Here is a 25,624-nt window from a genome sequence, read left to right on the forward strand (position 1 = left end):
AGGCCAATTTAATCTCAGACTATTCCCAGAGTAAAGGATGGAGTCAATAGCTAGGAAATGAGATAGCTAGGGAGTAGGGATTGAAAACAATTGCTTTAGTCTTCCCGATATTTAATTGAGGATATTTCTGCTTATCCAGTACTGTGTCTCAGATAAGCAGTCTGATAATTTAGCAAAAGTATAGGAGTTGAGAGAGGAGGTAGAGCTCAGTGCCATAAGCATACAACGTAAAGTTGTAATTTCAGATGATGTCATTGAGGAGTGGCATGTAGATGAAAAATAGCAGGAGCAAAAGAAGTAGGAAGGGGCCAAGGATAGATCCTTCCAGAACACCAAAGTTAAACGGTGCAGGAGCAGGAAGAGAAGCCATTTCAAGTGATAGTCGTGTTACAATTATATAGGTAAGGATGGAACCAGCTGAGAGCAGTCCAATCCAACTGGATGACAATGGAGATGCATTGGAGGCGTTTGGTGTGGTCAACCGTTGAAAGGCTGTGGACAGGTTGAGATGGGCCTTTGTCACATTCACATAGGATCTCACCTCTGACTTTGATAAGAGCTGTTTCGGTACAGTGGCAGGGACAGAAACCTGATTGATCATTCAAACATGGAGTTCCGGGAAAGGTGGGAACAGATTTTTGAAGGTGACAACGTGTTCAAGGATTTGGGAGAGGAAAGTGAGGTTGGGGATGGGACAATAATTTTCAAAGACAATGGGGTCAAGGGATTTTGGAGAAAAGATGATGAACGACTTAGAGGAGACCGGGGCAACATCCAAAAAGAGAAAAAAACAAAAAACTGCGGATGCTGGAAATCTAAAACAAAAACAGGAATACCTGGAAAAACTCAGCAAGTCTGGCAGCATCGGCGGAGAAGAACAAAGTTGACGTTTCGAGTCCTCATGACCCTTCAACAGAACTAAGTAGAAATAGGAATGGGGTGAAATATAAGCTGGTTTTGGGGGGGGGGGGGGGGGGGGGGTGAAGAGGGAGTTTGTTGGGACAAGCAAGCAGTGACAGGAGGAGATAACCAAAAGACGTCATAGACAAAAGAACAAAGAGGTGTTGAAGGTGGTGCTATTATCTAAAAGAATGTGCTAATTAAGATTGGAGAGCAGGACAAGCAAGGTAGCTCTAGTGGGGGTGGGGTGAAGTAAACCATGGGTGGAATACATTTAAAAATAATGGAAAAAGGTAGGAAAAGAAAAATCTATATAAATTATTGGAAAAAACAAAGTTTGTCCAGGTATTTCTGTTTTTGTTTTGGATTTCCAGCATCTGCAGTTTTTTGTTTTTATCTCTGTGTTTAATTGACTACCACTTCTCTTCAAGAAATGCCTACCTTGAAGAAGTTTTCTGCTACTCTCCGTCAGGATTTTCGAATCTCTCTCTTGCCTTGTTCACCTTCATTGCTTTCCATTTCTCTCCTGGTGTTTGACAAGGTGTTTACTAAAACCCGCTTTCACAGCCATATTTCCTTCCTCAGTGACTGTCTCCATCTCCGGCTTACCACACGTGGATTTCAACTGAAATTTCATTCCTCATGTTTTGAACCCACCCAGGATTACAGGTATCTCCAGGACATAAAACGTTTCTCGGACTGCTGTTCCCGTCACATTCTGAGATCCACACTCAGTGCCATGCGCTGCCATATGAACACATTCGACCTCTCCCTCCAGCAGCACCGCCGCACCCTTTCTCAAAGCTGCGCGTGCCCCCAGTTTCATTTTATTCTTTTGGTTATCGCCTCCTGTCACTGCTTGCTTGTCCCAACAATCCCCCCACCCTTGTTCGCCACCCCCCCCCACCCTTAAACCAGCTTATATTTCACCCCTTTCCTATTTCTACTTAGTTCTGTTGAAGGGTCATGAGGACTCGAAACGTCAACTTTGTTCTTCTCCGCCGATGCTGCCAGACCTGCTGAGTTTTTCCAGGTATTTGTGTGTTTGTTATCCAAAATGAGAAACCGTTTACAATATCAGGACGAGGATGGAAAGTTGGGTGATCAGTTTAGTGGGAATTGGGTCGAGGGAACAGGAGGTGAGTCTCATGGACATGAAAGGCTCAGAGAGGGCAGGAAGGAAGAGAAACTAGAGGAAATTATGACTTCGGGCTAGGTCGGAGGGGAAGCACAAGAGGAAGATTGGCCTTGGGCCAAGTGGAAGGGAGAAAACCAGCAGAGGCAGCTGATCAAATGGTCTCAATCTTAATGACAAAGAAGTCCATGAGTGCCTTGCACTTGCTGCTCCAGGTTAAGGATGGAGAGGGCAGGGAGGCAGGGTTTAAGTCAGATAAAGGCCAAATACTGCGGATGCTGGAAATCTGAAACAAAAACAGAAAATGCTGTAAAAACTCAGCAGGTCTAACAGCATCTGTGGAGAGAAAAACAGAGTTAATATTTCAAGTCTGAAGAAGGGTCATATGGACTTGAAATGTTAACACTGTTTTTCTCTCCACAGATGCTGTTAGACCTGCTGAGTTTTTCCAAGGTTTAAGAGAGGCTTGTCCAACCTTTTCGCATGGGGGGAGGGGCCACATTTCCACTTTTTTCTCATTTAAGGGGCCAATGAGCAAATTTCAGAAAGATAAAGTTTGCCACAATATTGAACATGATTTTTTTTAAACAAACTGTGGTGTGAAAAGAAACAACCAGCTGAGAAAATAGGCAATGAGTTATAATTAAAGACGTATATTAGAGATAGATAGGGTGTGTGTGTGCCCGGCTCACTCCCAAGCCAGGTGCTCACTCACTCACTCTCATCTGCTGTCAGAGTGGATGAGTGCATGTAGGTGAGTGAGGGTGAGGGTGATTGAGAACCCTGATAATGAGCTGGACTTATGCGCACGTGCGCCACTCACACACATGCACCTTCTCAGCCCTCACTCTCACCCAACCTCTCGCCCCCCCTCACACACACTCGCTCTTCTCCCCGTCTCGCGCTCTGTCCCACTCCCCCGTCTCGCGCTCTGTCCCTCTCCCCCGTCTCGCGCTCTGTCCCTCTCCCCCGTCTTGCCGTCTCGAGCTCACTCCCTCTCCCCCTTTCACCTAACATTCCCTCTCCACTACCCACCCATGGGGAGAGAGGGGTCAATGCTCTCGCTCCCTCACACAGTCTCCTGTCGCACGCTCTGCTCTGGGCTCCACTCTGGCTGCCTTCCACCTCACACTCCAGACCACCTGCCAGTGTTCACCCTCGCCTTCAGGTTTGCTCTGTCAGTGTTCACCCTCGCCCTCGGGTTTGCTCTGTCAGTGTTCACCCTCGTCCTCGGGTTTGCTCAGCCAGTGTTCACCCTCGCCCTCGGGTTTGCTCTGTCAGTGTTCACCCTCGTCCTCGGGTTTGCTCAGCCAGTGTTCACCCTCGCCCTCGGGTTTGCTCAGCCAGTGTTCACCCTCGCCCTCGGGTTTGCTCAGCCAGTGTTCACCCTCGCCCTCGGGTTTGCTCTGCCAGTGTTCACCCTCGCCCTCGGGTTTGCTCTGCCAGTGTTCACCCTCGCCCTCAGGTTTGCTCTGCCAGTGTTCACCCTCGCCCTCAGGTTTGCTCTGCCAGTGTTCACCCTCGCCCTCAGGTTTGCTCTGCCAGTGTTCACCCTCGCCCTCAGGTTTGCTCTGCCAGTGTTCACCCTCGCCCTCAGGTTTGCTCTGCCAGTGTTCACCCTCGCCCTCAGGTTTGCTCTGCCAGTGTTCACCCTCGCCCTCGGGTTTGCTCTGCCAGTGTTCACCCTCGCCCTCGGGTTTGCTCTGCCAGTGTTCACCCTCGGGTTTGCTCTGCCAGTGTTCACCCTCGCCCTCGGGTTTCCTCTGCCAGTGTTCATCCTCACCCTCGGGTTTGCTCTGCCAGCGTTCACCCTCACCCTCAGGTTTGCTCTGCCAGTGTTCACCCTCGCCCTCGGGTTTGCTCTGCCAGTGTTCACCCTCGCCCTCGGGTTTGCTCTGCCAGTGTTCACCCTCGGGTTTGCTCTGCCAGTGTTCACCCTCGCCCTCGGGTTTCCTCTGCCAGTGTTCATCCTCACCCTCGGGTTTGCTCTGCCAGCGTTCACTCTCGCCCTCAGGTTTGCTCTGCCAGTGTTCACCTTCGCCCTCAGGTTTGCTCTGCCAGTGTTCACCCTCACCCTCAGGTTTGCTCTGCCAGTGTCCACCCTCGCCCTCAGGTTTGCTCTGCCAGGGTTCACCCTCGCCCTCAGGTTTGCTCTGCCAGTGTCCACCCTCGCCCTCAGGTTTGCTCTGCCAGGGTTCACCCTCGCCCTCGGGTTTGCTCTGCCAGTGTTCACCCTCGCCCTCGGGTTTGCTCTGCCAGTGTTCACCCTCGGGTTTGCTCTGCCAGTGTTCACCCTCGCCCTCGGGTTTCCTCTGCCAGTGTTCATCCTCACCCTCGGGTTTGCTCTGCCAGCGTTCACTCTCGCCCTCAGGTTTGCTCTGCCAGTGTTCACCTTCGCCCTCAGGTTTGCTCTGCCAGTGTTCACCCTCACCCTCAGGTTTGCTCTGCCAGTGTCCACCCTCGCCCTCAGGTTTGCTCTGCCAGGGTTCACCCTCGCCCTCAGGTTTGCTCTGCCAGTGTCCACCCTCGCCCTCAGGTTTGCTCTGCCAGGGTTCACCCTCGCCCTCAGGTTTGCTCTGCCAGTGTTCACCCTCGCCCTCAGGTTTGCTCTGCCAGTGTTCACCCTCGCCCTCAGGTTTGCTCTGCCAGTGTTCACCCTCGCCCTCAGGTTTGCTCTGCCAGTGTTCACCCTCGCCCTCGGGTTTGCTCTGCCAGTGTTCACCCTCGCCCTCGGGTTTGCTCTGCCAGTGTTCACCCTCGGGTTTGCTCTGCCAGTGTTCACCCTCGCCCTCGGGTTTCCTCTGCCAGTGTTCATCCTCACCCTCGGGTTTGCTCTGCCAGCGTTCACCCTCACCCTCAGGTTTGCTCTGCCAGTGTTCACCCTCGCCCTCAGGTTTGCTCTGCCAGTGTTCACCCTCGCCCTCGGGTTTGCTCTGCCAGTGTTCACCCTCGGGTTTGCTCTGCCAGTGTTCACCCTCGGGTTTGCTCTGCCAGTGTTCACCCTCGCCCTCGGGTTTCCTCTGCCAGTGTTCATCCTCACCCTCGGGTTTGCTCTGCCAGCGTTCACTCTCGCCCTCAGGTTTGCTCTGCCAGGGTTCACCTTCGCCCTCAGGTTTGCTCTGCCAGTGTTCACCCTCACCCTCAGGTTTGCTCTGCCAGTGTCCACCCTCGCCCTCAGGTTTGCTCTGCCAGGGTTCACCCTCGCCCTCAGGTTTGCTCTGCCAGTGTCCACCCTCGCCCTCAGGTTTGCTCTGCCAGGGTTCACCCTCGCCCTCAGGTTTGCTCTGCCAGTGTTCACCCTCGCCCTCAGGTTTGCTCTGCCAGTGTTCACCCTCGCCCTCAGGTTTGCTCTGCCAGTGTTCACCCTCGCCCTCAGGTTTGCTCTGCCAGTGTTCACCCTCGCCCTCGGGTTTGCTCTGCCAGTGTTCACCCTCGCCCTCGGGTTTGCTCTGCCAGTGTTCACCCTCGGGTTTGCTCTGCCAGTGTTCACCCTCGCCCTCGGGTTTCCTCTGCCAGTGTTCATCCTCACCCTCGGGTTTGCTCTGCCAGCGTTCACCCTCACCCTCAGGTTTGCTCTGCCAGTGTTCACCCTCGCCCTCGGGTTTGCTCTGCCAGTGTTCACCCTCGCCCTCGGGTTTGCTCTGCCAGTGTTCACCCTCGCCCTCGGGTTTCCTCTGCCAGTGTTCATCCTCACCCTCGGGTTTGCTCTGCCAGCGTTCACTCTCGCCCTCAGGTTTGCTCTGCCAGTGTTCACCTTTGCCCTCAGGTTTGCTCTGCCAGTGTTCACCCTCACCCTCAGGTTTGCTCTGCCAGTGTCCACCCTCGCCCTCAGGTTTGCTCTGCCAGGGTTCACCCTCGCCCTCAGGTTTGCTCTGCCAGTGTCCACCCTCGCCCTCAGGTTTGCTCTGCCAGGGTTCACCCTCGCCCTCAGGTTTGCTCTACCAGGGTTCACCCTCGCCCTCAGGTTTGCTCTACCAGTGTTCCACCCTCACCCTCAGGTTTGCTCTGCCAGGGTTCACCCTCGCCCTCAGGTTTGCTCTACCAATGTTCACCCTCACCCTCAGGTTTGTTCTGCCAGTCTTCACCCTCGCCCTCACCCTCGGGTTTCCTCTGCTAGTGTTGGCCCCACCCCTCCCCGGGTTGACAGTGTGCACCCCTCCCTCTCGGGCTTACTCTGTGCTGCCCCCTCCCCCTCGGGTTTGTTCTGCTCGTCCCCACGCCCCCCAACCTTTGGATTTGCTCTGTCAGTCACCGCCCCCCTCCCCCCCTCTCGGGTTTGCTCTGTCAGCATACATCTTGTTCCCCTACCACAGGAGTTTCAGGATCATGGTGATCAAAAAACTTGCCAAGTGATCAGAAATTTAAATTTAATTAAGCATCAAACCCAATGGTTTGACAATTGGACAATATATCGGTAGGTAATGCAATAACTGTTTACATTATGAATTCATATAAATATAGTAAACAATTTCAAATCTATGGGTGTGTAACAAAAATCTCTGCTATCTAGATTAGAATATATAACATATGCCTCATTTCTAATATTCATCAGGAAATTGTCCTTTAGACCTCAAAAATCCTTTGAATTTCATTCCAAATGGATTCATCAATAGGGAACAAAACACTTTGCTTTTAAATGAAGGTACTAGGATGAATTTGATGTGTTTGGAGATGCTGGTCTTGTACATTCACATTGACAGTTCGTTGAAAATCAGAGTAAAATTAATGTCTACAACCCAGCCATGAACAGAAGTTACTCTTTCCTAGTTGCCTGACATCAAAATATTCATTACATATATTTTACTTTTCTTTAAGTAAAGAAAACAAAATGCAAAAAAAAACTAGTCTTTCATTCTATAAGACTCACCTGTCTCCAAAACGCTTTTTCAATAGGTAGCCACCAAGGAGCAGACTGAAACAACAATATGTCAGCAAGTCATTCTTCCAAATAATGTTACAGTGCATAAAAATATAATTTTTGACATTTCATTGCAGCACTAGTCAACTTTACTCTGGATTTCAAAGTTCATAAATATTTCCCACTTTCAAAAACATTGCATATAATATAAAGGTTATCAACGTGTTGTCGAGGGCAATCAAAATTTTCACTAGAAACTAGTGTGTGCTCGCAAACACTGACTACCAATCACACAGTAATAAGGACTCAGTACTACCAGCAGCCAAGATGATACACAGTTGCAGAGAGGAAGCAGATATCCAGCTCTAATGAAAGATCATCGACCTGAAATTTAACACTGTTTCTCTTTCCACAGATGCTGCCTGACCTGCTGAGTTTTGTAACAAGCTTTTATTCACCCCATTCTTGACCATACTTTTTGTGGTCCTATAGTGATCGATGGAGTGAGAACACATAAAATGAACTGCCCGCATAGCACATTTCAATTGTTGTTTCCACATCAAAGGCTACAACGCAAGATAAGAGCACACGGTGTAAGGGGGTATAGGATTTGCTAGCTGACAGGAAGCAGAGTAGGGATAAGTGGGTCTTTTCAGGTTGACAAGCTGCAACTGGTGGTGTGCCACAGGAATCAGTGCTGCAGCAGCAACTCTTTACAATCTATGTCAATGATTTGGATGAAGGGACCAAATATACAATAGCTAAATTTGCTGATGACATTAAGATAGGTAGGAGATTAAGTTGTCAAGAGGTAGAGAGTCTGCAAAGGGATATAGACAGGTTAAGTGAGTGGGCAGAGATTTGGCAAATGAAGTGGGTAAATGTGAACTTGTCCATTTTGGCAGGTAAAGGCAGTATGCTGGTTAAATGGAGAACGATTGCAGAACTCTTGAGGTACAGAGGGATCTGGGTGTCCTGGTACATGAATCACAAAAGGTTTGTATGCGGGTGCAGCAAATGATTAGGAAGGCAAGTGGAATGTTGGTTTTTACTGCAAGGTGAATGAATATAAAAGTAGGGAAGCTTTACTGCAGCTGTGTAGGGCATTGGTGAGACGACATCTGGAATACTGTGTACGGTTTTGGTCTACTTATTTGATAAAAAGATATAATTGCTTTAGAAGCAATTCAGAGAAAGTTCATTCAACACATCCATGGGATGAGGGGTATCTTATGAAGAAAGGTTAAGCAGGTGGCCTACACCCATTGGAGTTTAGAAGAAAGAGTGTGATCTTAGTGAAACGTATAAGATCTTGAGGGGACTGGGTAGGATGGATATTGGGATTTTCCTCTTGTGGAGGAAACTGGAACTCAGGGTCATAGTTTCAAAATAAGAGGTCTCCCTTTAAAGACAACGATGGGGAAAATTTTTGTTTATTCAAGAGGATCATTAGAGTATGGAATTCTCTTCCCCAGAAAGCAGTGACAGCTGGATCACTGAATATATTCAAGGCTGAGTTAGATAGATTTTTGGTTAGGTTTGGGGGAAAGACCGAATGGGCTCCTCTTGCTCCCAAATCCTATGTTTATTCTCAGATTACAAAGAAATACAGTCTGCACCGACACATGAGAAACACATGACCTACCTACTTAATCCCATTTACCAGCATTTGGCCCATAGCCTTGAATGTTATGACATGCCAAGTGCTCATCCAGGTACTTTTTAAAGGATGTGAGGCAACCCGCCTCCACCACCCTCCCAGCCAGCGCGTTCCAGACCGTCACCACCCTCTGGGTAAAAAAGTTTTTCCTCACATTCCATCCCCCCCCAAACCTCCTGCCCCTCACATTGAACTTATGTCTCCTCGTGACTGACCCTTCAACTAAGGGGAACAGCTGCTCCCCATCCACACTGTCCATGCCCCTCATAATCTTATACACCTCGATCAGGTCGCCCCTCTGTCTTCTCTGCTCCAACGAAAACAATCCAAGTCTATCCAATCTCTCTTCATAACTTAAATGTTTCATCCCAGGCAACATCCTGGTGAATCTCCTCTGCACCCCCTTCAGTGCAATCACATCCTTCCTATAATGTAATGACCAGAACTGCACACAGTATTCCAGTTGTGGCCTCACTAAGGTTCTATACAACTCCAACATGACCTCCCTACTTTTGTAATCTATGCCTCGATTGATAAAGGCAAGTGTCCCATATGCCTTTTTCACCACCCCACTAACATGCCCCTCTGCCTTCAGAGATGTATGGACACACACACCAAGGTCCCTTTGTTCCTCAGAACTTCCTAGTGTCATGCCGTTCATTGAATACTTCCTTGTCAAATTACTCCTTCCAAACTGTATCACCTCACACTTTTCAGGGTTAAATTCCATCTTCCACTCATCTGCCCATTTGACCATCCTGTCTATATCTTCCTGTAGCCCAAGACACTCAACCTCACTGTTAACCACCCACATGACTTTGTGTCATCCACAAACTTACTAATCCTACTCCCCACATAGTCATCTATGTTGTTCATACAAATGACAAATAAGAGGTGCCAGTCTTTAGCCAATCTGATTCATTTCACTTCATATCAATAAGTGGCCGAAGACACCAGATACTGCAAAGGCTATGGCCCCTGAAAATATTCCGGCAACAGCACTGAAGACTTGTGCTCCAGAACATGCCGTGTCTCTAATCAAGCTGTTCCAGTACAGCTACAACTCTGGCATCTACCAGCAACGAGAAAAATTGCCCAGGTATGGCTTGTACACAAAAAGCAGGACAAATCCAACCCAGCCAATTATCACTCTAACAGTGTACTCATGATCATCAGTGAAGTGATGGAAGAAGTCATCAATGGCACTATCAAGCAGTACTTGCTTAACAATAACCATTTCACTGCTACGAATGGTCCGGGAGGAGTGCACAACTTATTAAGTCCCACTACTCAGCAGGCTGTACCATTAATTTAAGTGTTTAGTATTCTCATCGAAATGGCCAAAACCTATGCCTTTTATACCCAGAATGAAAGAGACTCTGACCAGACTTCTTTCAAAAACTCAATGATTAATTTATTTTAAAACTAAACTTCTCTTAACAAGTTGCAAGTAGTGGTTAACACACAATTGTAATCGAGAAGTATAACTATCTATCTCTTCCTAAAGAATTCCCCCAGCGCACACACACACATGGACATACACACACATGGACATACACACACATGGACATACACACAGGACAAACAGGGTCTCTCTGCAGAGATGAGCGTCATAAAATAGAGGATGAAGTCTGCAGGGTCTCGACACTGTCGGCCTGGAGTTCTCGTGTGGGTGCCTGGAAGTTCCCACCACTGGTCTCAGCTTTGCAGGTCCAAATCAGATTGGTTACATTCAGATGTGGGTTCTCTGGCAACAGGTTGATAGCCACACACAATCTTAGGCAAGGTAGAGAGAGGGAGCCAGTCAAAGTAGCCTTCCTTTCTCAGCTTGTTCTCCAACAAAACTGCCTTCCAAACAAGCAGGCTCACAACTGAAGTTTTTTTCCTCTCTGCCAAGTGACTGCCATTTTGTCTCCCAGCTCTTCATTAATTAAAGTTCTCTGCAGTTCAACACAAACAAACAATCACCTTCTCAAGCACCATTCAGGCCGGGTGATTTCTTGGAAGAGGCCTGCTTGTTTACATTCCAAGGTGAACTTATGACCTTTTAAAAAATATCCCAAGTTAGCATCCAGATTATGCCATGTCCTTCCATTTTGTAAAAGAAAACTTCAGCCTTGAGAGATATGATTCTAACATCACTGATGCTCAGTTTGGGTTCCACCAGGGCCACTCAGCTCCTCACCTCATTACAGCTTTGGTTCAAACATGGACAAAAGAGCTGAACTCCAGAGGTGAGGTGAGAGCGACTGCCCCTTGACATCAAGGCAGCATTTGACCAAGTGTGGCATCAAAGAGCCCGAGCAAAACTGGAGTCAATGGGAATCAGGGGGAAATCTCTCCTCTGGTTGTAGTCATACCTAACACAAAAGGAAGATGGTTGTGGTTGTTGGAGGTCAATTATCTCAGTTCCAGGGCGTCACTGCAGGAATCCCTAGGGTCGTGTCCTCGACCCAACCATCTTTAGCTGCTTCATCAATGACCTTCCTCCCATCATAAGGTCAGAAGTGGGGATGTTCACTGATGATTGCACAATGTTCAGCACCATTCACAGCTCCTTAGATACTGAAGTAGCCCACATCCAAACGCAGCAAGGCCTGGACAATATCCAGGCTTGGGCTGACAACTGGCAAGTAACATTCACACCATGCAAGTGCCAGGCAATGACCATCTCCAACAAGAGGGAATCTACCCATTGCCCCTTGACATTCAATGGCATTATCACCACTGAATCCACCACTATCAACATCGTGGGGGTTACCATTGTACAGAAGCTGGACTGGACTAGCCATATAAATACTGTGGCTACGAGAACAGGTCAAAAAATTGGAATCCTGCGGCAAGTAACTCATCGCCTAGCTCCCCAAAGCCTATCCAGCAAGCACAAGGTACAGTCAGGAGTGTGATGGAATGCTCTCCACTTGCCTGGATGAGTGCAGCTCCAACAACACTCAAGAAGCTCGACACCATCCAGGACAAAGCAGCCCACTCGATTGGCACAGTCGTACCATCTACAAGATGCACTGCAGGAACTCACCTCCTTAGACAGCACCTTCCAAACTCACAACTATTACCAACTAAAACAACAAGGGCAGCAGACACATGGGAACATAACCACTTGGAAGTTCTCCTCCAAGTCACTCACCATCCTGACTTGGAAATATATCGCCATTCCTTAACTGTTGCTGGGTCAAAATCATAGAACTCCCTTCTTAATAGCACTGTGGTTGTACCTACACTGCATGGACTGCAGCAGTTCAAGAAGGCAACTCACCACCACCTTCTCAAGGGCAACTAGAGGTGGGCAATAAATGCTGGCCTAGCCAACGACACTCACATCTCATGAATGAATTTTAAAAATTTGCACACAACAGACTCTCACTAACAGCAACACGATGATGGCCAGAAAATCTGTTTTTCTCACGTTGATTCAGGAATAAATATTGGTCAGGGCCCCAGCATAACTCACCCATTGCTCTTCAGAATTGTGCCCTGGGATCTTTATGTCCATCAATGAAGGTGGGCTCTCATCTGAAAGATGCCACCCTCTGACAGTGGTTTCCTGCAGTACTGCACCGGGAGTGTCAAGTGAAATTTTTGTATTTAAGACTCTGCAGTGGGACTTGAATCCACAAGCTTCTAACTCAGAAGTGAGTGTGATACTTCTCTGAGCCATGGCTAACACATCACTCCTCATTCACTTTCTCACTTTCCTCTCTACCCTCCCAACGCCACTTCCATCTACGTCGTCTCCTGGAAAAAGCTCCCTCCCAATTCACTTACAAAGACACTTTCAAATTCCCAACTGTCTAGACTTTGGTTCTCCATGCACCACAATACTTCCACAGCTGTTGATCTGCACAATCACGTCCTCATCTCTGCTTTCTTAGGTTTTTATGTTCTTTGATGCTCTTGTCCCCAGTAAAACCCTTACTCTTTCCCAGCCTGTTTAGAAACATAGGAAATAGGAACAGGAGTAGGCTATTCAGTCTCTCAAGCCTGCTCCGCCATTCAACTAGATCATTACTGATCTTCTACCTCAATGCCATTTTCCCACACTATCCCCATATCCCTTTATCTTTAATATCTAGAATTTCAATGACTAAGCCTCCACCAAAGATTCATCACACTCAGTGAAGAAATTCCTCCTCGTCTCAGTCCTAAATTGTCTACCTCTTATTCTGAGACTGTGTCCCCTGGTTCTAGACCCCTCCCCCAACCCAGCCAAGGGAAAGATCCTTTCTGCATCTACCCTGTCAAGCCCCTGTTAGAATTTTGTATGCTTCAATATATCACCTCTCATTCTTCGAAATTCTAGAGAACGTAGGCCTAGTCTCCTCAACCTCCTCTCATTGGACAATCCTTCCATCCAAGGGATCAGTCTGGTGAACTTTCATTGCATTCCTTCCACGGCAAGTATATCCTTCCTTAGATAAGGAGACCAAAACTGGTCTCACTAAGGCTCTAAACAATTACAGCTAGATATCTTTACTCCTATACTCAAATCCCCATGCGATAAAAGCTAAATTACAATTTGCCTTCCTAATTGCTTGCTGCGTCTGCATGCTAGCTTTTAGTAACTTATGAACAAGGACACCCAAGTCCCTTTTGACATCAACACTTCCCAACCTCTCACCATTTAAGAAATGGTCTACGTTTCTGTAGTGGATAACTTCACATTTTTCTGCATTATACTCCATCTGCCATATTCTTGCCACTCACTTAGCCTGTCTAAATCTCCTTGAAGCCTCTTTGCATCCTCCTTACAACTCACATCCCCAACCAGTTTTGTGTCATCAGCAAACTTGGAAATATTGCATTTGGTCCCCACATCCAAACCATTGATCTCAGTTGTAAATAGCTGGGGCCCAAGCACTAATCCTTACAGTGCCCCATTCGTCACAGCCTGCCAATTTGAAAATGACCCATTTATTTCCACTGTTTTCTGTCCATTAACCAATCCTCAATCCATGCCAGTGTATTACCCCAAATATGATTCATTCTAATTTTGCTTACTAAGCTCCTGAGTGAAAGCTTTCTGAAAATCCAAATACACCACATCCGCTGGTCTCTTTATCCCCTTTATCTATTCTGCTATTTACATCCTCAAAAAATCCTCAACAGGTTTGTCAAACATGGTTTTCAATTCATAAATCCAAGCTGACTCTGCCCAATCCTACCATTATTTTCTAAGTGTCTAGTTACCTTTATAATAGATTCTTGCATTTTCCCTACTATTGATGTCAGACTAACAGGTCTGTAGTTCCCCCTTTATTCTCTCCCTCCTTTCTTAAATAGTGGGCTTACTGTTGCTACCTTTCAGCCTGCAGGAACTATTCCAAAATCTATAGAATCTTGGAAGATGGCCACCAATGTATCCACTATCTCTGCAGCCTCTCTTTCAACACCCTGGGATGAAGGTCATCAGGTCCAGGGGATTTATCAATTTCAGTTCCATTAATTTCTCCAACACTACTTTTTTACTACTTCTAATTTTTTTCAGTTCCTCATTCTCACTAGTGTTTTAGTTCTCTAGTATTCCTGGAAGGTTTTTGTATCTTCCTCCGTAAAGACAGACACAAGGTATTTGTTTAGTTTCGCTGTAATTCCCTTTGTCCTCCATTATAAACCCTCCTGTCTCTGCCTGCAGTGGCCCAAATTTGACTTTGCTTATCTTTTCCTTTTAACATGGTTTTTACAGTCCATTTTTATGTTTCTTGCCAGTTTACTTTCATATTTTATTTTCTCTTTTTATTTAGAATCTGGTTCTCGATCCTCCTCTGCAGAATTCTAAAATGCTCCCAACTTTTCAGGCTTATTAACTTTTTGGTAACTTTATAAACCTCTTCCTTTGATTTGATAGAACAATTTTTAACTTCTCGTTAGCCATGATTGGATCACCTTTCCTGCTGGCATTTTGTGCCTCAAGGAAGTGTAAGTTTGTCAGAAGCCATGTATTAATTTTTTTTAAATGCTAGTCATTGCCTGCCTACTATCATACCTTTTTTCCTCCAATCTACCACAGCCAATTTTCCCCTCATACCCTCGTACTTTCCTTTGTTTAGATTTAAGATCCCAGTTTTGGATAGAACTACATCACTTTCAAACTGAATCTAAATGTTATCATATTATGGTAACTCTTCCCTTCAGGCTGCAGCCAGTCTCCGGGTGCTCCTCTCCCACTTTTTTTGATGCTGCTGTCTGTTTCCAGGTCCTCCTCCTCTCCTGCTCTTTTTGATGCTATCCATCTGTCTCCAGGTCCCCTCTCCCACTCTTTTAGGTGCTGCTGTCTGTCTTCGGGTCCTCTCTCCAGCTCTTTTCGATGCTGCTGTCTACCTCTGGGTCTTCCTCTCTCCCACTCTTTTAGGTGCTGCTGTCTGTCTCCGGGTCGTCCTCTCTCCCACTCTTTTAGGTGCTGCTGTCTGTCTTCGGGTCCTCTCTCCAGCTCTTTTCAATGCTGCTGTCTATCTCTGGGTCTTCCTCTCTCCCACTCTTTTAGGTGCTGCTGTCTGTCTCCGGGTCCTCCTCTCTCCCACTCTTTTAGGTGCTGCTGTCTGTCTCTGGGTCCTCCTCTCTCCCACTCTTTTAGGTGCTGCTGTCTATCTCCGGGTCCTCTTCTCTCCCACTCTTTTAGGTGCTGCTGTCTGTCTCCCGGTCCTCCTCTCTCCCACTCTTTTAGGTGCTGCTGTCTATCTCCGGGTCCTCTTCTCTCCCACTCTTTTAGGTGCTGCTGTCTATCTCCAGGTCCTCCTCTCCCACTCTTTTAGGTGCTGCTGTCTGTCTCCGGGTCCTCCTCTCTCCCACTCTTTTAGGTGTTGCTGTCTGCCTCCAGGTCCTCCTCTCTTCCGCTCTTTTTGATGCTGTCTATCTCCGGGTCCTCTTCTCTCCCGCTCTTTTAGGTACTACTGTCTGTCTCCGGATCCTCTCTCCTGCTCTTTTCGACGCTGCTGTCTATCTCCGGGTCCTCCTAACTCCCGCTCTTTTAGGTGCTGCTGTCTGTTTTCGGGTCCTCTCTCCCGCTCTTTTCGGTGCTGCTGTCTGTCTCCAGGTCCTCGTCTCCCACTCTTTTAGGTATTGCTGTCTGTCTCCAGGCCCTCCTCTCTCCCGCTCTTTTTAATGCTGTCTGTCTCCGGGTCCTCTCTCCCGCTCTTTTCAATGGTGTCCATCTGTCTCCGAGTGCCCCTCTCTCGCGCGTTCTTTTCAATGCTGCTGTCTGTCTCCGGATCCTCTCTCTCCCGCTCTTTTCGGTGCTGCTGTCTGTCTGTCTCCGGGTCCTCCTCTCTCCTGCTCTTTTAGGTGCTGCTGTCTGTCTGTCTCCGGGTCCTCCTCTGTCCCACTCTTTTAGGTGCTGCTGTCTCCGGGTCCTCCTCTCTCCCGCTCTTTTAGGTGCTGCTGTCTGTCGGTCTCCAGGTCCGCCTCTCTCCCGTTCTTTTAAGGTGCTGCTGTTTGTCTCCAGATCCTCCTCTGTCCCACCACATTTAGGATCTCATTTACTTTGCCTTAAGAACAAAGAAAAAGTACAATACAGATACAGGCCCTTCGGCCCTCGAAGCCTGCACCGATCATATTGCCTGTCAAACTAAAACATTTTGCACTTCCGGGGTCCATGTCGCTCTAGTCCAATCCTATTCATGTATTTGTCAAGCTGCCTCTTAAACACCACTATCATACCTGCTTCCACCACTTCCTCTGGCAGCGAATTTCATACACTTACTACCATCTGTGTAAAAAACTTGGCCCGCATATCTCCTCTAAAGTTTTCTCCTATCACCTTAAATCTATGTCCCCTAGTAATTAACACTTCCACGCTGGGAAAAAGCTTCTGACTATCTACTCGGTCTATGCCACTCATAATTTTGTAAACTTCTATCAAGTCGCCCCTCAATCTCCGTCGCTCCAGTGAGAACAATCCGAGTTTCTCCAACCTCTCCTCATAGCTAATAACCTCCAGACCAGGCAGCTTCCTGGTAAACCTCCTCTGCACCCTCTCCAGCGCCTCCATATCCTTCTGGTAATGTGGCGACCAGATTTGCACGCAATATTCTAAGTGTGGCATAACCAAGGTTCTATACAGCTGCAGCATGACTTCCCAACTTTTATACTCAATACCCCTGCCAATGAAGGCAAGCATGCCATTTGCCTTCCTGACTACCTTCCTGACTGCGTTGCCATTTTCAGTAACCTGTGGACCTGTACACCCAGATCCCTCTACCCATCGATGCACTTAAGGGTTCTGCCATTTACTGTATAATTCCTACCTGTATTAGACCTTCCAAAATGCATTACCTCGCATTTGTCCGGTTTAAACTCCATCTGCCATTTCTCCGCCCAAGTCTCCAACCGATCTATATCTCATTGTATCCTTTGACAATCCTCTTCACTATCTGCAACTCCTCCAACCTCAGTGTCGTCTGCAAACTAACTAATTAGCCCAGTTACATTTTCCTCCAAATCATTTATGTATACTACAAACAGCAAAGGTCCCAGCACTGATTTCTGCGGAACACCACTAGTCACAGCTCTCCATTCAGAAAAGCACCCTTCCACTGCTACCTTCTGTCTTCTATGACCAAGAAACACAATTGGTTTAGCCACAGAGACTTATAGCAGATGTGTTTGTCTTGGATCACACAGGTGTCCAGGAGCTCCCACATTCTGCAGTCACCACACATCACCTGCCTTGCTTCTTTATACTATTTAATTAATTATTTTGATTAAATTTTAATTAATGTCTCTAGTCCTGCCTGTACTTATAATCTTATTATTTCAGTAAATGTTCTACTTACCCAGATTGAAATTCTATAATTACGAAAAAGGAAATACTCACATGCCAATCTAATAATCTTTATTACTTGATTAGTTTACCTTACTACTATGAATAAAACCTTACACATATTATAATTACCCGAGTTTTGAAAGATAAATGAAAAAACTCATCAACCAATCAACTACCTGTTTTCTTGTGGCATCACATTTTGATTTTTCTCAGTGCATGGTCAGTCCACTCAAACCATGGATTGGACTGGACTGACAGCCCTTTTCGATGCTGCTGTCTTTCTCCAGGTCCTCCTCTCTCCCGCCACATTTAGAATTTCATTTACTTTGCCTTAAGTCCAAGGATCACAACTGGTTTAGCCATTCATTGACAGATCTGGCTGGACTATATCAAGCACTACTGCAGCGTCATCTTAGCAAGTAAAGCGTCTTTACTATCAGCCAATCCCAGAAATACTTCTCTTTTGCCACCTACACTCTTACCTTTAACAAGGAACACGAGGAGCTCATGGACTACTGTTACTAAGACTGAGACCACTCATTCAGCTGCCTCTGTAGCTTCCCTAACCCATACAGTGAAGTCAAGATTTTCTCCAGGAACCCCACCAACCATAGCCCTAAACTAACATCTTTCTTTAGTTTCTCTCCTCTCATCCCACATGCCCTCTCCAAGCTGAACTTGTCCACCAGAACCACTTCCTTATTCCAATTAAAATGCCGACCGCCCAACTTTCCATCCGGGGTTTCATGTTAACTATTAAAATAGCTACAACACTGAAATCTACCTGACAATGTGGATGATTTCCCTGATATGTCCTGCTTACAAAAAGCAGGACAAATCCATCCAGGCATTTATCGCCCCATTAGTTTACTCTCATTCATCAGCAAAGTGATGAAAGGTGTCATCAACAGTGCTATCAAACAGCACTTACACAGCAATAACCTGCTCACTGACACTCAGTTTGGATTCCATCTGGGCCATTCGACTTCAAACATGAACAAAAGAGCTGAATTCCAGAGGTGAGATGAGAGTGACTGCCCTTGACATCAAGGCAGCATTTGACCGAGTCTGGCAACAAAGAGCCCGAGCAATATTGAAATCAATAAGCAGCAGGGGGAAAACTACTTCACACATTTGCAAGGATGTTACAGAGATGTACAAAAACTATAGAATAGTGATAATAGGAGATTTTATTTGAATATAGACTGAGATAGGCAAGAGTTTCTCGAGTGTGTGCAGGACAGTTTTCTAGATCAGTATGTTTCCAGTCCAATGAGGAAGGAAGCATTGTTAGATCTGGTTCTTGGGAATGAGGTGGATCAAGTGCCAGTAGGGGAACATTTAGGGAACAGTGATCTTGTTATCATTAAGTTTAGATTAGCTATGCAAAAAGGCATGGAGCAATTGACACTTGAAAATATTTAATTCACAGAAAGCCAATTTCAGTGGGTTGAGAACACACCTATCATGGGTAAACTGGAATCAAAGATTGGCAGGTAAGACTGTAGCAGAACAATGAGCTGCCTTTAAAGAGAAGATGGTTCAGGTACAGTTAAGATACATCCCCATGAGCAGGAAAGGTAGGGCAACCAAAACCAGAGCTCCCTGGATGTCAAAAGAGATAGAGAGTAAGATGAAGCAGAAAAGGGGTATGCATGACAATGTCAGGTTGATAATACAAATAGGAGCCAGGCTGATTATGGAGAGTTCAGAGCGGAAAGAAAAGAATGTATGAGAAGAGACTGGTAAGTAACATAAAGAGGAATTCAAAAGTTTTCTACCAGCATATAAATAGTAAAAGGTAGTAAGAGGAGGACTTGGGACCAAAAAAGGAGATCTTTAGAGGCAGAGAGCTTAGCTGAGACACTAAATGTGTAATTTGCATCTGTCTTTATCAAGGAAGAAAATGATGCCAAAGTCATCGTGAACTTATAGGTATTAGGAAGGCTGGCTGTACTTAAAAGTTGATAATTCACCTGGACTGGATGGGATACTTCTCTTAGCATCTTTGGATGAAAGGGTAGATATTACATAGGTGCTGGTCAAAAACTTCCAATCCTGCTTAGATATAACAGGTTGTGCCAAAGGACCGGAGGAATGCAAATGTTCAAATATGGTTTTCAGGAAAAGTCTAGCAGCTACAGGCCAGTCAGTTTAACCGAGCTGGTGGGAAAGATTATAGAAATGATAATCCAGGACTAAATTAACATTCACTTAGACAAGGTTGGATTAATTAAGAACAGTCAGCATGGATTTGTTAAAGACAAATAATGTTGAACAAACAAGACTGAATTTTCTGATGAGGGTAAGAGGTGTACATGGACTTCCAAAAGGTGTTTGGTAAAGTGCCACAAAGCAGGCTTGTCAGGAAGGTTGAGGCCCATGGAATAAAAGGGACAGTGGCAGCATGGATACACAGGTGGCTGAGTGACAGGAAACAAGAGTAGAGGTGAACAATTGTTTTTCAAACTGGAGGAAGGTATAGTGGGTTCCCCAGGGGTTGGTACTTGGGCCACTGCTTTCCTTGATCTGTATTAATGACTTAGACAAGGCACAATTTCAAAATTTGCAGTTGACACAAAACTTTGAAGTATTATCAACTGTGAAGAGGATAGTGCTAGATTTCAAGAGGCTAAAAATAGGCAGGTGGGATGAGTGGACATGCGGCATAAAAAATTTAATAGAGAAATGTGAAGGGATGCCTTTTGGTAGGAAGAATGAGAAAAGTAAATATAAACTAAAGGGTAGAATTTGAAATCAGATGCAGGAAAAGAGACACTTTGGGGGCACATGTGCACAGATTGTTGAAGGTGACAGGGCAAGTTGAGAAAGTGATTAAAAGGGCATTTGGGATCCTAGGCTTTATAAATCGAGGTATAAAGTACAAAATCAAGGAAGTTATGATGAACCTTTACAGAACATTGGTTTGGCCTCAACTGAAGTATTATGTCCAATTCTAGGAACTGTACTTTAGAAAGACAGTGAAGGTATTACAGAGGGTATAGAAAAGGATTACGAGAATGGTTCCAGGGATGAGGAACTTCAATTATGAGGATAGATCGGAGAAGCTGGAGTTGGTTTCCTGAGAGAAGAGAAGCTTGACAGATTTGATAGAAGTATTCAAAATCATGAGGGATCTATACAAAGTAGATAAAGAGAAACTGTTCCCATTGGCAGAGGGGTCAAAAACCAAAGGCGATAACGTGAAAACACTTTTTATGCAGTGAATGGTTAGGATCTGAGAGTGTGGTGAAGGCAGGTAGAATTGTGGCTTTCAGAAGGGAATTGGATAAACACTTCTAGATAAAAATTTGCAGGGTTATGGGAAAAGGGCTTGATGTGAGAGTAGCTGAATTGTTCTTGCAGCAAGATGGGTGACAGGCCGTATGGTTGCAGCACAGGAGCAGCCATTCAATGATTCTATGATTACAGCTGACATTGCTAGATGAGAAAAGACCAAGGTCCATCTAAGTCACATTCTACCATCCTGGTAGTCGCATTAAACAATGATAATGCAGTTCCTGCCTAATCAATCTCCAACAATGCGACGACAACAGGCCAGCCCTAACATAAGAAAAATTCCCAGTGATGGAGAACTTTGAGAACCGTAGCTTCACTCACCACATCATGGCCAAAAATATTCATAAACTGTATCCCAAAATGTTGCATTCTCAAAGAAATCTATCAAATTTGCATCTGAATAAATCAACATCCCCTGCTTCCATTATTTCTCTCAGGAACCTGTTCCAGAGACCGTGTCTCACTCACTGAAGCATTGCCTCCACAGATTAGCTTTGAATTTACCTCTCTTCAAATTCAGCCAGTGGGCTCAATCATGATTCAATGTGAAATAGGCATCAGGTAGAGCCTATTCCATCTGTTCATAACATATCTGTTCAATGGCCAGAATTAATCATTGCGGTACAGCTTCAGCACAAATGTCTCAGGTTTGCATTCCACTGCGTTGGAACAGTGGTTGAAAACTTGGTTTCCTTTGCTGAATGCGAGCTCTGCAATAGCTGGATACGCTAAGTGTTGAGACTATTATCAAGGCCAGATGTCTTCCTGGTTCTTCCCTTGTTAAACTTTGTACCATTCATGTAGCATGTTCCCAGCTTTTCCTTCAATATTTTACAAATTTCTACATTGAATTTCATCTGCCACAATTCAGTCAACATGCATTTACCATCAAGGTCCTTCTTTAACTCCTTGGCTGCTTCTTCAGGCTCTACTGCCCCAGTCCAAGCTTGCTACTGTCAATGAATATTACTGGCTTTCAATGTTTTGCACATCCAGATTCTTTATGTTGATCAAATAAAGACCGGGGTCCGACTGAGGAAATATCACCTGTCATCACTCCTTTAGCTAGCCGTAATGCTGTGCAGATTCCTACCCCACCCCCACACTTAATCCAACTCCCTTAAACAATGAGATACCTCACTACAACATTCTCCTTTTTAAGTGCAATATTAAAGGCCAGTTTCAGAAAATAGAAGTAATTGTACCTCAATTCTTCGTGTCACTTTGCTTTTCAATTCTTCTGATACAAAGTCTTCAAATACAAAACTCCAACCAAATGACTCTGCTTCCGTTTTGTACTTCTTCGATCTGATAAATTCTCTGAAACATATTGCAAAAAGTCAAATGAAATAATGTGACCCTAACACACACTGGTATCGTGCTGTGCTATTCACCAGAAAATACGACAGACACTACCCCGCACTGGTATTCTACAGTGCCATCCTCAGTAAATATGACACTAAGACACACTGGTATTCTGTTCTGCTATTCCTCAGTAAATGTATCATTAGCACACACTAGTATTCTGCTGTGCTGTTCCTCAGTAAATGTGACCTAGAAACATTACCTGTCCATCGTCATCCATTGAAGTAATGTTTCCCAATCCATCATAACCAACTCACATCTCATACCATCGTAGTTTCCTTTATTAAGGTTCAGGACCCTGGTCTCAGAATCAACTACGTCATTCTCCACCTTGATGAAGAATTCTATCATACTATGGTCACTCATCCCCAAGGGGCCTCGCACAACTAGATTGCCAATTATTCCTTTCTCATTACATAATACCCAGTCTAGGATGGCCTGTTCTCTGGTCGGTTCCTCAACGTATTGGTCCAGAAAACCATTCCGTACACACTCCAGGAATTCCTCCCCTATGGTATTGTTACCAATTTGATTTGCCCAATCTATATGCAGATTAAAGTCACCCATAATTATAGATGTTCCTTTATTGCATGCGTCTCTATAATTTCCTGTTCAATGCCATTCCCAACATCACCACTAACACACACTGGTGTTCTGCTGTGCTGTTCCTCAGTAAAAGTGACACTAACACACACTGGTATTCTGCTGTGCTGTTCCTCAGTAAAAGTGACACTAACACACACTGGTATTCTGCTGTGCACTCCCTGAGTAAATGTGACACTAACACACACTGGTATTCTGTTGTGCTGTTCCTCAGTAAACGTGACACTAACATACAGCAACATTCCGCTTCGTTTTTCCAATGGCTCGTTTTTTTCAAGCTGGGGTTAGTTGGCAACAAGGTCTCTATTTTAATTTCTATCTGTGCTGCTTCTTATTGTGGAGCCATGGTTGACCCTCATTCCCTGGATTTTGGTCTGAATGATCAGCCTGGGCACCCACTATCCCACAAACCCTGCTACTAATAGGTGCTTGTGGCTGATGGATGAGGAAAGATTTAGGTTCAGCTGTGATGCTCCAAGACACTCATTGTCTGGGTTAACACATTAACAACAGTCACACATGGGCATCTGTCATTTCAGTATCTGCACCATCCCGAACTTAGCACTTTCGGCAGACAGAGAAAAACACCAATGCAAAGGGGGAAGGTGCAAAAACACATAACTGATGCCAGGAATGTAGTAATTTGTTTTTGCTTCCTTGATCAATCATCAGGGGGATTGACTTGACTGAAAAAACTAATCCTCACATGCAGCGCCAACATGTTCAAGTACTCAAACCACACAATGCTGCTACAATAGGCAGCAATAATTACTTATCTAGAAATTATATAAAGCAATAGCTTTTAAAGCCAACCATTTTATGGTCTAACCTAAATTCTGCGTTGGTCACTGGATGCTGATTTAATGCAAATGGTTTTACAGTCACTTTTCGGATCGGAGCTTCTCCATCTCTGGCATCGGCTTCAGCAATGCCCATGTGAAACATGCCACCAGGCAGCTTCACCACTACACGATCTAAAAGGCAGAAACACAAGTTATAAAAATGAAAGCAATAATAAGAGTGATAAGGAAGACAATAAAACAGACATTGCCAAATGGATATAAGTGCATGATAGTATTGTTCCATGTTTGAGTTTTATGCTGGATGATCTATTCTGTCCAGTGCCACTATTCTGGTAAGTGGACTGTGCACTGGAGTGTGTCTTTCGCTGTGCAAATAGCTAGGGAAATGTTAAACAACCAGGCACTGAACAGAAAAGGGTATGGCTCAGGGAAGCAAATACCCTTGTTCAACAAAGGAAGTAAAGATAAGCCCAGCAATGCAATGCAGTGCAATCAGTTTAATCTCACTGATAGGAAATCGGCACCCCCCCCCCCCACCCCCGTCTCATCCGTCCCCACCACCACCCCCCCCCCCCCCCCCCCGCCCCCCGTCTCATCGTTCCCCACCACCCCCCTCTCTAACCTTCCAGATCCGGATCCGCTCCCCTACCCCTCACCAACACGCTCACGGTGACGGTTAGGGTCAGGAACCAGATTCCAGTTTCTCTCCCCAGCAACATTCCACGCGAAGCCTCCAACCCTCACTGCGCAGGCGCAGCCAGCGAACCCCGGGCCGGGGGCGGGGGGCGGCGAATCAACCATGATTATTAGAAAAACAAAAAACTGCGGATGTTGGAAATCCAAAACTAAAACAGAATTACCTGGAAAAACTCAGCAGGTCTGGCAGCATCGGCGGAGAAGAAAAGAGTTGATGTTTCGAGTCCTCATGTTCTGTTGAAGGGTCATGAGGACTCGAAACGTCAACTCTTTTCCTCTCCACCCATGATTATTGCCGTGCCTTTCCTACGTGCTCCCAGTATTTCCTGGTTTATACTGTGCCCTGCTGCTGAACTACTGTTTGGGGACCTATAGATTAATCCCACCAGGGACTTCTTTCCTATTGCTTCTTGCTATTTCTACCCAGACTGACTCTATGTCTTGCTCTCCAGTGCCTATATCATTCCTCATTATAGCACTGATCTCATCCTTTACGAACAAAGCTACACCATCTCTTTTTCCTTCCTGCCTATCCTTCCGAAACACTGATTACCTTTGGTTATTCAACTCCAAACCTGTTCTCCCTGTAACCACGTATCAGTGATTGCCACCAAACCATACCTATTTATCTCTATTTGCGCTGTTAACTCATTAGTTTTATTCCGAATGCTACGCGCATTCAGATACAAAGCCTTTAATTTTGCCTACTCTTATGTGCAATATGGTGCAATATGGCGTTCACACACTCCCTTTCCTTTCACTTTTTGGTAACGATCAGCCTTGTCACTAACCTGCACTTTTACCCTCTCAAACTTTGATTTTTAATATTTCCATGCAACTGACCCCTCTCCCCCAACTATTTAGTTTAAAGCCCTATCTACAACACTAGTTATGCGATTCGCCAAGACACAGGTCCCGGCATGATTCAAATGGAGCCTGTCCGAACGGAATAGCTCCCTCTTTCCCCAGTGCTGGTGCCAATGTCCCATGAATTCAAATCCATTTCCCCCACACCAATCTTTGAGCCATGCATTTAACTCTTTAATCTTATTGACCCTGTGCCAATTAGCTCGTGGCTCAGGTAGTAATCTGGAGATTATTACCTTTTTGGTTCTGCTTTTTAATTTAGCCCCTAGCTGCTCGTATTCCCTCAGCAGAACATCTTTCCTCATTCTACCTATATCGTTGGTACCTATGTGGACCATAACAACTGGATCTTTCCCCTCCCATTCCTATAAAATTCTAACAGGACTAGACAGGATAGATGCAGGAAGGATGTTCCCAATGTTGGGGTAAGTCCAGAACCAGGGGTCACAGTCTGAGGGTATGGGGTAGACCATTTAGAACTGAGATGAGGAGAAATTTCTTCACCCAGAGAGTGATGAGCCTGTGGAATTCGTTACCACAGAAAGTAGTTGAGACCAAAACATTGTATGCTTTCAAGAAGGAGTTAGATATAGCTCTTGGGGCGAAAGGGATCAAAAGGTATGGGGAGAAAGCAGTAGCAGGCTATTGAGTTGGATGATCA

At 45.7% G+C, this 25,624-nt stretch overlaps 1 protein-coding gene across 1 annotated transcript in view; it reads right to left on the reverse strand.

Annotated features, from left to right (window-relative positions):
- sumf2 (sulfatase modifying factor 2) overlaps positions 1-24,214 on the reverse strand; it is a 59,461-nt gene extending 35,247 nt beyond the window's left edge. Inside the window, exons 1-4 of the mRNA XM_041197700.1 lie at positions 24,023-24,214; positions 23,427-23,571; positions 21,835-21,949; positions 6,903-6,947 (exon numbers count right to left, since the gene is read on the reverse strand). Coding sequence (XP_041053634.1) covers positions 6,903-6,947; positions 21,835-21,949; positions 23,427-23,571; positions 24,023-24,119 — 402 coding nt within the window. The 5' untranslated portion in view covers positions 24,120-24,214. The remainder of the gene's footprint in view (positions 1-6,902; positions 6,948-21,834; positions 21,950-23,426; positions 23,572-24,022) is intronic.
- Between the last annotated feature and the right edge of the window lie 1,410 nt (positions 24,215-25,624).

This window comes from Carcharodon carcharias, chromosome 10 (genome assembly GCF_017639515.1).
Source record: "Carcharodon carcharias isolate sCarCar2 chromosome 10, sCarCar2.pri, whole genome shotgun sequence".
Lineage (NCBI taxonomy): Eukaryota > Metazoa > Chordata > Chondrichthyes > Lamniformes > Lamnidae > Carcharodon > Carcharodon carcharias.